We start from the raw sequence: 15437 nt of genomic DNA, 5'->3' as shown, positions 1-15437 counted from the left end.
ACTCTAACTTTTTGAGGCCGAAGTCATAGAGGATGATTGTCATTTGCTCCCTTGAAGTCTGTCTGGGTGTACTGTCAGAGACAGCCCAGGCCAGACAGGTCATTTCTGTGACTGTGTTAGTTCTTATAACTTTTTTGGGTGGTGGTGGTTTTCATGAATCTTTGAACATTTACAGATAGACAATAGCTTGTTACCATCCTGCAAAACCTCACTGAGGCTTCTGTCCACTAGGCGCCCAGAGATCACCATTGTGGCAGCTGAGCCGCTGAGGCCAGCCTCGTGGTTTCCAGGAACCCCACCCCCAGGACTGGGATTTCCCACATCATCTGCAGCAGGCTCTTGGAGGCCTAATGAGCTGGTTCCTGCTGAGGTGAATAAACATTACATTATCTCTTTGCATGTTATTTTTTAAATGAAATTGGAAGATAAGAACAGTGAGACTGTCAACACCTTGGCTATTGCCCTTAGATGTCTAAAATCTTCATTCTTTACTTTTCAGCTCCCACCATCTTATGAACAAGTTATAAAAGAAATCAACCAAGTTCAAGTTAATACTACAAATAATAATAATGCTGCTGCCACTCCAAGGCACACTATTACTTCTGCAACTCAGACTGACTTTTCAGAAGAAATAGACAACGATCTGCCTCAAAGTAATGCAAGTAATTTGTCTTCCCCAATTCTGACCTAGTTCTAGGGAAGTAATCCGTAGGCTTCCAGCCTTTAAAATAATTTGCAATTTGTGCATAATTCATTGAGCTCTGCTGCCCAGTCTGTGTGATCACTGTATGCTTGCTTTATTTGGGTATGTGGTGATGATTATAATAGATCATTCTTACAAACTGCAGCCCCAATCTCTTGAGCTTACCCTAGTTTATATCACAAAAACATTATCCGTGTAATTCATGGTGGGTATTACTGCTGATTCCCTTTATTCCCTCTGAGAAGGATCTTATATTTAGCAACTTATACTTGACAGGATGCTAAGGGTGGTTGTCCTGTTAGGCTTTTTTAAAGTGTTGCACTGTGGCTCATGCCTTTAATCCCAGCACTTTGGGAGACTAAGGCGGGTGGATTGCTTGAGCACAGGAGTTTGAGACCAGCCTGGGCAACATGGTGAAATCCCATCTCTACAAAAAAATGCAAAAATTCGCTGAGTGTGGTGGTGTGTGTCTGTAGTCCCAGCTACTCAGGAAGCTGAAGTGAGAGGATCGCTTGAGCACTGGAGGGTGAGGCTGCAGTGAGCCGTGTTCGAGCCACTGTACACCAGCCAGGGCAACAGAGCAAGACCCTGTCTCAAAAAAAAAAATTGTTATATGAAGGGCACTCCTACAGGAAACAGAATAAACATTTCCATTTTTGAATCACTTTTTACTAATTAAAGAAACCAAAATCTCTTGATATTCCATGTATGTAGTTTTAAATCTGTGTATCTTCTATGTTTTTTCTTATAAATTGTTAACATTATGGCTTGTTTTTATTTGTTTTGGTTTTGTTTTGGTCTCATCAGCACTACAGGCACCTCTCAAGCCGCTTCAGCCTTTCCCAGCAGTCTCGTCTGGCAATCTTCCAACAAATGTGGCACCTTTAATAGTCTTTGATATTTCTGAAGAACCGAATTGTCCAGAAAACCCCAGTGCTACAAGATGTCCAGTGCCAAAACCAAGATCAAAAAGCAACCTCAGACCAATACCCAGAGATTCTCACATTAAAGAGCAAAGTCAACAGAAAATCAGCCCAGCAGCCGTAGGAGAGGAGTCATCCCCAGGCCGGCCCCAGTCTCTGCTGGACAACGCTAGCACCTCAGACAGTCAGGCAGTGATGAACATTATGAACACAGAACAAAGCCAAAATAGTATTGTTTCCAGAATTAAAGTGTTTGAGGGTCAGACAAATACAGAAACCTCAGGACTGCCCAAGAAACCAGAAATTACTCCACGTTCACTTCCTCCAAAGCCTACTGTTTCCTCAGGGAAACCTTCTGTAGCTCCCAAACCAGCTGCTAACAGAGCTTCTGGAGAGTGGGATTCTGGGACTGAGAACAGACTCAAGGTGACCTCTAAGGAAGGACTCACCCCATACCCTCCCCTGCAAGAAGCAGGAAGCATCCCAGTAACCAAACCTGAATTGCCAAAGAAACCAAACCCTGGCCTTATACGAAGTGTTAATCCTGAGATTCTGGGAAGAGGGCCCCTGGCTGAGAGCTCTGATAGTGGGAAGAAAGTGCCAACTCCTGCCCCGCGGCCTTTGCTGCTGAAGAAATCTGTTTCCTCAGAAAACCCCACCTACCCTTCAGCTCCACTGAAACCTGTCACTGTTCCTCCCCGACTCGGAGGGGCATCACAAGCCAAAGCATACAAGTCACTGGGAGAAGGGCCCCCAGCCAACCCCTCAGTTCCAGTTCTGCAGAGCAAGCCCTTGGTGGACATCGATCTCATCAGCTTTGATGATGATGTTTTGCCCACCCCATCGGGGAACCTGGCTGAAGAATCTGTTGGTTCAGAGATGGTTCTAGGTGAGTGAAAAATCATCAGTGGAGGCGAATCTAAACTCATGATAGGGTATTTTAAATGGCACTTGCTGTTTTAGTTTCTAGTACACAAGTTATTGAGGTGTATATGCAAGTATGTGCACATGCATGTGTGTGTGTAGAAACAGAGAGGAATGAACAGAGAAATCAAGAAACATGGAGCTAGGTGGGGAATGGAGACAGGGAGGGAAGGGAAAATACGGGATGGGGGTGATGGAGTCAGAAAGTGGGAGACACATGCATCGATTACTATTACATGAGCCAGAAGTAAGCAGACGGGGGCTAGGGGCTAAACTATAATAGGTTGTGGAGCTGGCTCCCCTTACTCTTGGCAGATAGAAGTTCAGACTTCACATTGAAAGGATCCAGGGAGGTTAGGGAACATGTAGAAGGATGCAGAGGAAGCTTCTCATAGATGGGAAGTCATGCAGTGGCCCCAGAGGGCTCCTCAGATGAAATGGGCCTCAGCTGGCAGTGCTGGGCGAGGGGCCAGCTCCAGGGGAGGACTCGAAAATGTACGGAATGAGGACCCAGCCACATGTTGCAAAATTGTTCCTTTAATCTTCACAGAACATCTTCCCTTGAAAGTGAAAAGTTTTGTAAATAAAATACAACAGATGTAAGTTAGCTGCCAACGTCAGTACAATTAAATATCCCAGAAGGCAGAGAGTGTGTTTTCTTTCCTCTCACTGTTCTGTTGGAGAGTGTGATGGTAAAGCTTATCTTTGATTTGTCAAACTAAGCTGCTGTACTTGTCATTGATAAGATTTCTTTTACTGCTTTTGACTTATTTGGGTGGAATTTGTGAACATAAAAACTTAATAGAATTTTCAAAAGGTTAACTGTCACTGTGTAAATGTTTAACATGCATCAAAACAGTACAGGCTCTGTGATTTCAAAACCACATTCTGCATAGCACAGGTGTGTTTAAAATGAAAACAAACATACACATTATTAAATATTCATCATGCACAGAACATTGTAACTGACACACAACATTTTAGCATATAAACTAAAAGACATCATGGCCTTTGTCCATAAAGGGTAGAAGGAAAAACATTTGAATATATTAAGCTTCTGCAGTGTACCTAATGCTCTACTAAATACTGAGACATACATTATTTTATTTGATAATTGCAACAACCCTCTGTGAGATATCATTGGCCTAAGTTTGCAAATGAAGACAATGAGACTGAGAGAGATCTATGGACCACTTGCCCAGTGTCATAAACAATTGTCCAAGTCAGATTCAAACTTAGTGTTTTTATTCTAAGTCTAGTTTATTTTTCACTGTGTAATGTTGCTACCCAGTATTTTCATGAATCCTTAACCAGGCAACACTTTAAAAACTTTTCAAGTCTTTGATAATACCATTTTCTTATATAAACCTTTTTGGTGTTAACAAGATTCAGAGAAGGACAGGGATAGATAAACTCAACAGCAGCAAGCTGAAGAAATATTACCTTTTGTAGAACTTGCTAGTTTCTATGGGAATGGCAACTTGACTAATAATTGCTGAGAATTCATTTTGTATCATCTATCAGATAATTATAGTCATCTTCAAAAAGGAAGGTCAACATTATACTTTCAACATGAATACAGTCTCATGCTTCATACTCAGCCTTTTCCGTTTCTTGATTTCTACCACTTCATTGAACAACATTTAATTATTGGGGTGTCTTTTAGCAAAGTGTGTAATTTGCTTGTGCTATCTGACTTTAACCATTGCTCTTGACTATGGAGTTATACTGAGCTGAATACTATCTTCTTTCTAAACCTGTCTTTCTTCCTATATTTTGCAACTCACTAGTGACACCATCACACACACACCAGCCTTCCCTGGAGAAACCCAGAGATCGTCCTTGAGTCTTCTCACTGTGTCACATAGTGGCTAGCTGTTCAGATTTGGAGTCTGCCAGGGTCTACCACATTTGTTACGTGACCTTGGGCAATTTTCTTAACCTCACAGTGCCTCTGTTTCCTCATTTGTAAGACATAATACTCCTCCTCACCTAGGGTATTGTAAGGGTTAAATGTGATTATGCAGGAAAGCCCTATGATCATTAAGTAGTAGTTATTATTGTTACTTCTCTGCCTTCACATCTAATTAGTTACCAACTCCTGCTGGTTTTACCTTCCAAATAGTTCTTGACTCTGCCTCTCCTTTTCATCCTTCCCTGTTCTGCCCCACTTTAGGCCTTTACACTCTGATGACTGCAGTGGTCTCCCAAATTGAGCCCACTCAGACAAGCCTATCACAATCCATACTGTGGCTACCCAGGGGGAGTTTCTAGAATGTATACTGGCCCTTGTTGCCTCCCTACTTATGCCCTCCAAAGGCCTTCAGGATCACCTCTGAATGCCTTGACCTGTGGAGGGATTTTTGTTTGCTTTTTGATTTGGGGCTTTGTGACTTTTTAGTGGTATTTTGATAGCATTGTCATTGTAAATAAAGGTTTATGGTCCTGGGAAACCTTGCCTAATCATCCAGACACCAGGCAGAAACTGGGAGAGGAACACAGGAGAAAGAAGAGAAACTTACAAATAAGTCTTCCCTTCCCTTTCTCTTACCTCAAAAATAAAGAAAATCTAATAAAATAGCATTCATAAAATGAAGTTGCCATATTAATCTCAGGAAATAGAGATCTGAAAATACTGAAGCTATGAAAACATTGTAAAGATTAGAAAAATTATTAAAGGAAAACTCATAAAACAGGCAATTTAATATTGGATTCATTTCTTGGGTAGAATGCCTTCCAGGTTAATGTAATGGAGCCCAGAAGTATTAGCAATTCTTCTTCACACCTTTACAAATCATACCCAGTTGTCAAAAAAAGCAGAATGTTTCTGCCGTCAGCCCCATTACACAGCCCAGAATAATAGTTTAGCAGCCAATTTCTGCTATTAACAGAACTCAAGGGAAAGAAATGACAGAAAAGCAAGCCAGGGATGGTGAAACTAATTGTGATGACAAGCATATTATTAGAGACAGGTAATGGCGAAAAACTACTTTATCATCAGTGTTTTTCTCAATCCAGTAATGAAGACCATGCGGATATAGGTGTAAAGAGGCCTCTGCTTGTTCACCAGCAGGTGTAGAATAATTGGTGCTGGTGTGAGGGGGTAGAGGGAAGACAGAATAAACATTGCAAATATAAGTAGACAAAAATGCCATCACTGCAAATAAAAGTAGACAAAAATGCCATTTTCTTGTCTTAGATTCAGATAGGAGATTCTTCTTAAGATGCTCCGTGTTGTTTTTTGTTTTTTGTTTTTCTGTAGAAGCAAGAGCAGTCTGTGATAGAATTATGGCAGCAAGTTCTTAACCCTTTCCAGATGACCAAACTCTGAGAATCTGAGGTAGCCTGAGAGTCTTTTCTCTCCCTTGAAAATAGCCATTAATTCAGTGACTGTTTGGAGCTGTGAGGAAAAAAAAAAAAAAAAAAAGAAAATAGCCATCAGCTCATGTGTACACAATTCAAAGTACAATATCCAGAGCTTAGAGGGCCCATTTTGGGCTCTAGATTAAGGACTTCTACTATAGAATATTGGAAATAAATGTCAATGGACTGCTTAAATAAATTATAGTACATCCATAACAATGGAGTATTGTGTGATAATTAAAAGGGAGGGAGACCCATTATCCCCTACTTTGGACCAACCTCCAAGATATTATTAGGTGAAAAATGCAAGATACAGGATACTTTTTGTGTTATTTTAGCTATTTGTGTTAAATGTCAAATGCAATGTACAGTAATGTATGAAAAGGTGGTACAAAGGTTGTCTTTTATGAAGGAACTGAATAGGAGAGAACGGGGAACCTGGTTTTCACTGTATGCATTTTGATCCCTTTTGAATTTCAGACCATGTGGAGGCATTACCTTTAACAATATAGTTAATCAATAATCTTTTTAAAATAGCTGAACATAAGCATAATTAGGCTGAAAGAAACTGGGAGAATGATCTCTTGTCATCTTTGCCACTTCTGAAGAACTGCTTCCCCCCCGACCCTCAGATTCTGATAAGCAGAAATTTTTAAAATAATAAAATAGTGATTTATCTAAATGGTTATATTATTCAAGGTTACAAATAGAAGCTACTTGTTATGAACTAAATATGTCTAAATTAGATAAATTCAGAATGTTATATCTGCATTATTTCCTTTTAAATTGAACCCAAAAGAAAAAGAGTTTTTATTTTTCTAGTTACTTTATGGAAAATTTTATGGCCATTATTGCCTTGAAAAACCAACAAAAGAAACCAGAAGTTTCCTCTTTTGTTCTCTTATTTTTAAGTGGTTTTGTTCTGGTTTGTTTGGCAGAGGTGTTAGCTTAATCTTGTAACTTTTTCCTTATGATTGAATTTATTTTACTGGATTTGTTTCTGTTAGAAAAGTAAAATATATTCATAACAAGCCAAACAATTCAGAGATTTTGGATTTAAAAAAAATGTAAACTCCCCACAGTAACCAGTGTGAACAAAGTATGCAGCCTTCTGTGCCTTTGGGCATGCCAAACCAAAGCTTACACATATACACATAATGGACTTTTTCCAGAAATTTTTACCATACTATACCTGTTACTCGGCAGAGTGCTTTAAAAAACAATGACATATATCACTTCTCTTCAGGATAATAGGCCTAATTCTAATTCATTGTCTCCTTATACCTGCCTGATACCTCATAGTATATCATAGCTGGTTCAGTATTTCCCCTGTTGATGGACATTCAGGTTGTTTTGTTTGTTTTTTATTTGGTGGGGCGGGGGGATGTTGTTTTGTTTTGTTCCTTGTTGGTTTTTGCCACTACAAAAAGTTCTGCAGTAAATACCCTCATAAGCATGTTCACTTCTGCTGATGCTTTTATTTCTGAAGAATAAATTTCTGAAAGTGGGACTACTAGTCAAAGGTTATGATCTTTAAACATTTTAACTAGTACTAATGATCCAGTTTCTTACCTGGTGGTGTCTGGAGTACCCCAATATGAAGTGCCAGCCTTGCTTTATATGTTGCCCACTTATAACTTCCGTTGGAATAAATAGCCCTCTTATGAAAAGACATAAAAAGTGAACTTATGTTGCTAGAGCGAAACTTGCACACCATCATAGGATAAAAAACAGGCCTCTGGCTCCACCTTCTCATTGAAGTGATGCTGTTTATCCTCCCCACTAATCTGCACTCCTCACATGGATCACAGCCCAGACAACATGCAGACAGAGAGGCAGATGCAGATCTCACTGACTCAGTGAGCACAGCTGGAGGAGATCATTAAACAGACCACTCCTGCCAAACAGCCTGCGGTGGTGGAACACGAAGACTTCCTTGCCTCACCACATGGAGAAAGAATTTTTTTCCCGGAGACATGTATAGTAGAATAATTATACGCGATCTGAGTGCCAGTTATTAAAAAACAGCTAACGATATTAAAAATAAAAAAAAACGAGAGAGTGAGTAAGCTAGGACACTTTGAATACTTCATAAATTATACCTATGCTACTTCAATTTAAATCCTTCAGGTTAAAACAAAAAATGATTGGACCCCTTAACACAATAGGTGAGATCTGCCCACACTGTGTGCAGGATTTGGGTAAGGATTTCCTGAGGCCATTCTTCCCACAGCAAGCACGTTTTGGATGCCCCCTATGTTCAGCCCCTCAGGGGTGCTGATTGTCCTCTTTTCTCCTTTCCCTGCCCACCCCTACCCCCATCCATGCCCTCACTTGTGAAATGTGAGTGTGTAGGTCTTATACTGGCCCAGGATTTAATTTGATTTGGGAAACAATTTAAGTCATTACATGCTCAAGATTTTCTTCCCCCTTCACACCCACCCAAAAAGCATCATTAACTAAAATTTTAAACTAATAACCAACAGATTATTGATACCAAAAGCAGCTGTTAAAGAAATAGCACTTCAGGCCAGGCACAGTGGCTCACACCTATAATCCCAGCACTTTGAGAGGCCAAGGTGGGAGGATCACTTGAGCCCAAGAGGTCAAGACCAGCCTGGACAACACAGTGAAACCTTGTCTCTACAAAAAATAAAAATTAGCCAGGCATGGTGGCACATTCCTGTAGTCCCAGATACTCAGGAGGCTGAGGTGGGAGGATTGCTTGAGCCCAGGAGGTGGAGGCTGCAATGAGTCATGATTGCACCACTGTGCTCCAGCCTGGGTGACAGAGTGAGACTGTGTTTCAAAAAAAAAAAAAGAAAGAAAGAAAGAAATGCTACTTGAAAGATAGGACACCATGAATGATTATTGGAAGAACTATTCAAATATGTAAAATCCAGTTTTTGGAAAGACAATGTCACCTGCCTCACCTACTGCACTCCTATTTCCTTCTGCAACCTGCTTCCCTTCTGCCCACACCTGAAGTTCCTCACCTTGTTCTGCTTTTTCATTTTTCAATATACTTCTCACCTTCTAATAAACCTCGAGAATTGCTTATCTGTTACATGTATTGTTTCTTGTCTCCATCTTCCTGCTGAAATGCAAGCTCCATGAAGGCAGAGTTCTGTGCTTTGTTTACTGCTATATTCCCAGCACCTAAAATAGTGTTTTGTTTTGTTTTGTTTTGTAACTAAAAAGTAAACTTTAATGTCGAAAATGCAAACTTGGGGAAGACAGAAAAGATCACGCACAAGGCTGTCACTTCACACTTGGAAGGTTGCACAGCGGCCGGGTAGAGGCGCGCCTCACTTCCCAGACGGGGCAGCCGGGCAGAGGCACTCCTTAGTTCCCAGACGGTGGGGCGGCCTGGCAGAGGCGCTCCTTACTTCCCAGATGGGGCGGCATGGCAGAGGCGCTCCTCACTTCCCAGATGGGGTGGTCGGGCAGAGGTGCTCCTCACTTCCCAGACGGTAGGGCGGCCGGGCAGAGGCGCCCCTAACTTCCCAGACGGGGTGGCCGGTAAGAGGCGCTCCTCACTTCCCAGACGGGGTGGCCGGTAAGAGGCGCTCCTCACTTCCCAGACGGGGCGGCGGCCGGCCGGGAGGAGACGCTCCTCATGTCCCAGACGGGGCGGAAGGACGCTCCTCACGTCCCAGACAGGGCGGAAGCCGTAAAATAGTGTTTAATGCATAGCAGGCACCCAGTCAATATTGAATGAACAAAAGTGCTACAAAGAAATTGATATAAAAGTGCTAAGAAATTGATATAAAACTACAAAGAAATTGATATAAAATGATCCTGGGTTTGTTTTTCAAAATATTTATATAATAATAATACGTGTAATATTTATGGAAAACACATGGACAGATATACCAAATTCTAGACAATAATTAATTTTAGGGAGATGAGATTGCAAGAGGTTTTCTTTTTCTATTTTATATAATTCTTAATGTTTCTCACTTTTACAACAAATACTACTGTGAAGTAAAAAAAGTACTATTATACTTATTATATATTTGTTATAATAAAATTAAAGAATTAAGGAATTTGGTTAAATCTAAAAACAGGAGCTTTGTTGTTTTATGGGTGACATAGGTCACAGTGGAAAAAAGTTATATTATTAATATAGTAGTCTTTTTTTTTAAGTTTGATGCCATTCTTTTGATAATCTTGGGTTGGTTTTTTTAACGTAAGACTAGCCTCACTCACTGTGAGCTGGTAAGATTCCACAGAGGAGTCATCTATTTTTTTTTTCCTCAGTAGCATAATAATAATTTTAGCTAGCTTGCCATCTGGGACCCTTCCTAAGTGGTAGATAAGAAATTTAAAATAGGATTATACTTTACTATCGTATTTCCCCACCCAGCACTGTTACTGGCATAAATATGTGAGCAAGTGACTGGTGAGAGAGTGATGCCTTTGGCAGGGTATCTGATGATGAGATTGACTGAGAACTGAGTGGAAGAGAAGGTGAAGTATCAGATTGCCAAAAGGGCTTTTATTCTTAGCCCTTCACGTATCCTGCAAAGAGCTGGTCAGCAAAAGGTGCTTATTGAATTACACCTCATAACAGGCAGAATTTGAATGCTGTTCATCACAGGAGCTATGGAGTGCATAGTTTTATAGAGAGTATCTCCCCACAGGCAAGATACATAGAACAGGTGCAGAATTACAGCATATACTCATTTCGCCTCTTGTTAAATAAAAGCAAAGACAGTCTCATGCGATCCTGTGTGCTGAGTAGCATATCCATTATAGAGCATTTTCTTTTATTTTTGCTAATCTTTTTACTTGTAGATTTCCCATTTAAAAAAAAATGTATAGTCATTTTTCCAAACCACTAAAAAGGACACTTATATTAAAGACTGTTTCAGTAAAAAGGTTTACAGCCATGCTTTTGTTTAAAGTATTTCTCCTAAGTATATACTGTCCATTTAAAATATTGGGTTGGTACATTACTTTCAATGGCAAAAACTGCAATTACTTAATAAATCGGTTAAGATAGAGGAATGCCGAGTCATATATCCTTGCCCCAAAATTAAATATTTGAAGGGATATGTCTTATTTTATTTCTGGGATAGAATGTTTTTCATTTTCATGTTACTGAAGTGTAGTTTTACTAAACTACTAAATCTGAGACTGCTAAGCACCTTCCCTGTGCCAGGCACAGCACTGGTTAGGGTGAGGGCCCTGGGAGTAAATATTCTGGGACAGGCACAGGGGGTGTACAGGGAAAGAGTCTTTCCTCTCTGTGGCATCTGGGAGGCTTTAGGATGTGGGAAAGATGGTCTCCTCATCTCAGTTGCCCCTCATTTTCAGGCAGACACATATGAAATGATTACACTCCCCTGAAAGATCAGCTTCTACATTATTCAAGATCATCCTCAATCTCTCTCATCAGAGAGGAAGAAAAGCCACATGAATTATTTACAGAACACTAAGTTATTTCCTTTTATGAGCTGCAACTTTGTTTTTGTCTCTGCAAACTGAGATTTTGTTTATCCATGAATAGTTTCCCCAGGGGCATGAAAAATATGACTCTTAAATTATGAATGAGGTTTTTTGTTTCAGTCCATGTTAACTAAAACATGCAAAATAAACTATGTTTTTCATTAGATCCCTTTCAGCTCCCTGCAAAAACAAAACCAATAAAAGAACGAGCACTTCAACCAGCACCCACCAGGAAGCCCACTGTAATTCGAATTCCAGCCAAACCAGGAAAATGTAAGCACTTCTCTGATTTCTTTATTTGCTTCTTCAAGAGCCTGGGAGAAATATATGCTAATTTATCAATGTCTGCTTTTGAAATTATGTATAATCTGCCATTCATAGTCAAAGCTATTTAAAAGCAAATTGTTTTTTCACAATTCTTCGAAGAATTAGTTCAGTAAATTTGGATTTCCCTTTCCCTTTCCCCTTCGCTTCCCTTTCCCTTCCCTTCCCTTTCCTCTTTTTTTTGGGAGTCTCGCTCTCTCACCCAGGCTGGAGTGCAGTGGCACAATCTCGGCTCACTGCACCCTCTGCCTCCCGGATTCAAGCAATTCTCCTGTCTCAGCCTCCCGAGTAGCTGGGACTACAGGCACATGCCACCACACCTGGCTAATTTTTGTATTTTTAGTAGAGACGGAGTTTCACCACATTGGTCAGGCTGGGGATTTCATTTTTCTTTAATGTTGTCTTTAGACAGAGAATAGAGGGAAACTGAAATTTAGAACAATTGTTATATCCCATGGTACAGATTTGGTGGGAAAGTAATCTAAACTAATAGCAAATAAAGGTGTATATGTCTATCAGTCAGGAGTATATTATTGCAATCAGCATAATCTCAAATATGGCTATGTGTGAATTCTGTGAAGAGCAGTAACCAAAAGCTTTAAATAATAGTTTATAAAAATGCTTCTTAAATTGGCCAGGTGCAGTTGTTCACGCCGGTAATCCCAGCACTTTGGGAGGCCAAGGCAGGTGGATCACGAGGTCAAGAGATCAAGACTATCCTGGCCAACATGGTGAAACCTTGTCTCTACTAAAAACACAAAAATTAGCTGGGCGTGGTGCTGCGCGCCTGTAGTCCCGACTACTTAGGAGGCTGAGGCAGGAGAATCACTTGAACCTGGGAGGTGGAGCTTGCAGTGAGCCGAGATCGCGCCACTGCACTACAGCCTGGGCGATAGAGTGAGACTCTGTCTCAAAAAAAAAAAAAAAAAAAAAAATTAGTGTAACATTACATTTTGGTTTACTTCCTTACTTGATTTTTTAATAGTATAACAAATGAAATTCTATAGGAGCTTTAATAAGTACTTCAGAAAGAAATCTGATATTTATTATAATGGGAAAGACACAAGGGCCAGAACTATTTATTTTAGGCACCAGATTATTAAAAAGCGTGATTAAAAGGGTGTTTGTGTATGTGTAAACACACACACAGTGGGTTCCAGAGCAGTTCATGGCACTGCTTGGAGTGATCACACAGCTTTCTCTGTGGGCCTCTGATTTCATTTATGCCTGCAATGCCTTTATATCATAGCCCACATGCATTCTTGCCTTTGTCTAACAAGAGATTCTGCCCACTTCATTCCTCCTAAAGCAGAACAAGCATTCCACTCTTTCACCTGTAGCACCCAGGATTGTACTGGAGGCATATTCCCTTTATTTTAGGAGTTTGGTTTTTCTATAAAGCACTACCCAGAAGGATCATCTTGGTTTCAGTTTTTTGATGATTCTGTTACTAACTGATGGCTCTCAGCCAAGTAGCAAGAGAATTGAATTGAGTTGCTATGAAGAATGTGGAGGAGAAAAAAATCAAAGGTATCAAATTCTGGTTCTAGTTTCTTAGGAAGTTACATTTTATTTTTTTAGAGGTAATATTTTAATGTTAGATTTAAAAACCAGTGGTAGGCCAGGCATGGTGGCTCACACCTGTAGTCCCTGCACTTTGGGAAGCTGAGGCAGGCAGATCACTTGAGGTCAGGAGTTCGAGACCAGCCTGGCCAACATAGTGAAACCCCGTCTCTATCAAAAATACAAAAAAGTTAGCCAAGCATGGTGGCACACACCTGTAATCCCAGCTACTTGGGAGGCTGAGGCACGAGAATTGCCTGAACCCGGGAGGCGGAGGTTGCAGTGAGCCAAGATCTGCTGCACGCCAACCTGGGCAACAGAGCGAGACTCCATCTCAAAAAAAAAAAAAAAAAATAGAAAGAAAAAACTGGCAGTATATTTCTTTTGACAGTATTGTATAGCCCACAATCAGTAAAATGATAGCTCATTGGGTTGTTTGCCTGTTTGCTATTACTTTGTTAAATGTATTCTGGATTTTAACAAGTATAGTAACATATAATGATAAGAAATATTGCCTGGGTTTTAAGTAATACAACTTTTATAGAAATTAGTAATAAATACAAATTTTTAAATTTATTCATCTGTTGTGTCATTGTCCCCAAGACCACCCCCAGGTTTGATGATTCATTAGGAGGACTCACAGGACTCAACATATAGTTGTATGTATGGCTATTATTTATTATAGCAAAAGTATATGAGGCACAATCAGCAAAGAGAAAAGGCAAATGTGGTGAAGTCTGGAGGAAACCAGATGCAAGCTTCCAAGAGTCTTCTACTGGTGGAGTCAGAGGACATACGTAACTCCTCCAGCAATGAGTTGTGACGACGAGTGTGAAATGTCAACCAGAGAAGCTCACTACTGATTCAGTGCCCAGGGTTTTTATTGGGGGCTGGTCATGTAGGCACTCCTAGAAATTTTGGCACATACCAAAATTCCAGATTCCCAGAAGGAAAGCAGATGTTCAGCATAAACCATATATTCTGTTTTATCAGTTTTGAGGATGGCGAGAACTGTCCCAAAGTCCAAGTTCCTATATGCCAGTCAAAGACCAGTCCTGTGGCTGGGTGTGGTGGCTCATGTCTATAATTCCAGCACTTTGGGAGGCAGAGGCAAGTGGATCACCTGAGGTCAGGAGTTCAAGACCAGCCTGGCCAACATGGTGAAACCCCGTCTCTACTAAAAATACAAAAACAAGCCGGGCACGGTGGCGTGCGCCTGGCTGATGCAGGAGAATCGCCTAAACCCGGGAGGTGGAGGTTGTATTGAGCTGAGATCACACCATTGCCCTCCAGCTTGGGCAACAAGAGCGAAACTCAAAAAAAAAAAAAGGGACCAATCTTGTAAGTAGGACTTTCTAGGGATCAGGTTTCAGGCCTGCTATGTTTACTTCTTCTGCACACTCGTAAACTGCATTAATAAGCTTTGAAATCCTGAAAAGAATATGCTGAGGAGGCAGCTTTAATTATTATCCTGACAAACTCCAAGAACTGGTAGAAAATTGAATTCTAGGAGTTCGAGACCAGCCTGGACAACATGGTGAAACCCCATCTCTTCTAAAAATATAAAAATTAGCCGGGCTGCAGCCATAAAAAAGAATTAGTTCATGTCCTTTGCAGGGACGTGGATGAAGCTGGAAGCCATCATTCTCAGCAAACTAACACAGGAACAGAAAACTAAACACTGCATGTTCTCACTCATAAGTGGGAGTTGAACAATGAGAACACGTGGACACAGGGAGGGGAACATCATACACCGGGGCCTGTTGGGGAGTTGGGGGCAAGGGGACGGAGAGCATTAGGACAAATACCTAATGCATGTGGGGCTTAAAATCTGGATGACGGGTTGATAGGTGAAGCAAACCACCATGGCACATGTATACCTATATAACAAACCTGTATGTTCAGCACATGTATCCCAGAACTTAAAGTAAAATTTTTTAAAAATTATTTTAAAAAATGAATAAATAAAAAGGCTCAATTAAAAAAAAAATTTAGCCAGGCATGGTGGCACACACCTGTAATTCCAGCTACTTGGGAGGCTGAGGCAGGAAAATCACTTGAACCCAGGAGGCAGAGGTTGCAGTGAGCTGAGATCATGCCACCACATTCCAGCCTGGGCGACAAAGCGAGACCTCATCTAAAAAAAAAAAAAAAAAAAGAGGTGGGAATTGAACAATGAGAAC

At 40.6% G+C, this 15437-nt stretch overlaps 1 protein-coding gene across 8 annotated transcripts in view; it reads left to right on the top strand.

The window, feature by feature from the left end:
* The window catches only part of SH3D19 (SH3 domain containing 19), a 206977-nt gene that overhangs the window by 147301 nt on the left and 44239 nt on the right, over positions 1-15437 (top strand). For all 8 annotated transcript variants that reach the window (XM_058436818.1, XM_058436816.1, XM_032148219.2 and 5 more), the window contains 4 exons: positions 232-370; positions 500-653; positions 1511-2515; positions 11533-11640. In XM_058436818.1, coding sequence (XP_058292801.1) covers positions 1822-2515; positions 11533-11640 — 802 coding nt within the window. In that variant the 5' untranslated portion in view covers positions 232-370; positions 500-653; positions 1511-1821. The remainder of the gene's footprint in view (positions 1-231; positions 371-499; positions 654-1510; positions 2516-11532; positions 11641-15437) is intronic.

The sequence above is a fragment of the Hylobates moloch genome, unplaced genomic scaffold (genome assembly GCF_009828535.3).
Source record: "Hylobates moloch isolate HMO894 unplaced genomic scaffold, HMol_V3 SCAFFOLD_3, whole genome shotgun sequence".
NCBI lineage: Eukaryota > Metazoa > Chordata > Mammalia > Primates > Hylobatidae > Hylobates > Hylobates moloch.
The sequence above is the reverse complement of the archived record's forward strand: the minus strand, read 5'-3'. Positions and strand labels throughout refer to the sequence as shown.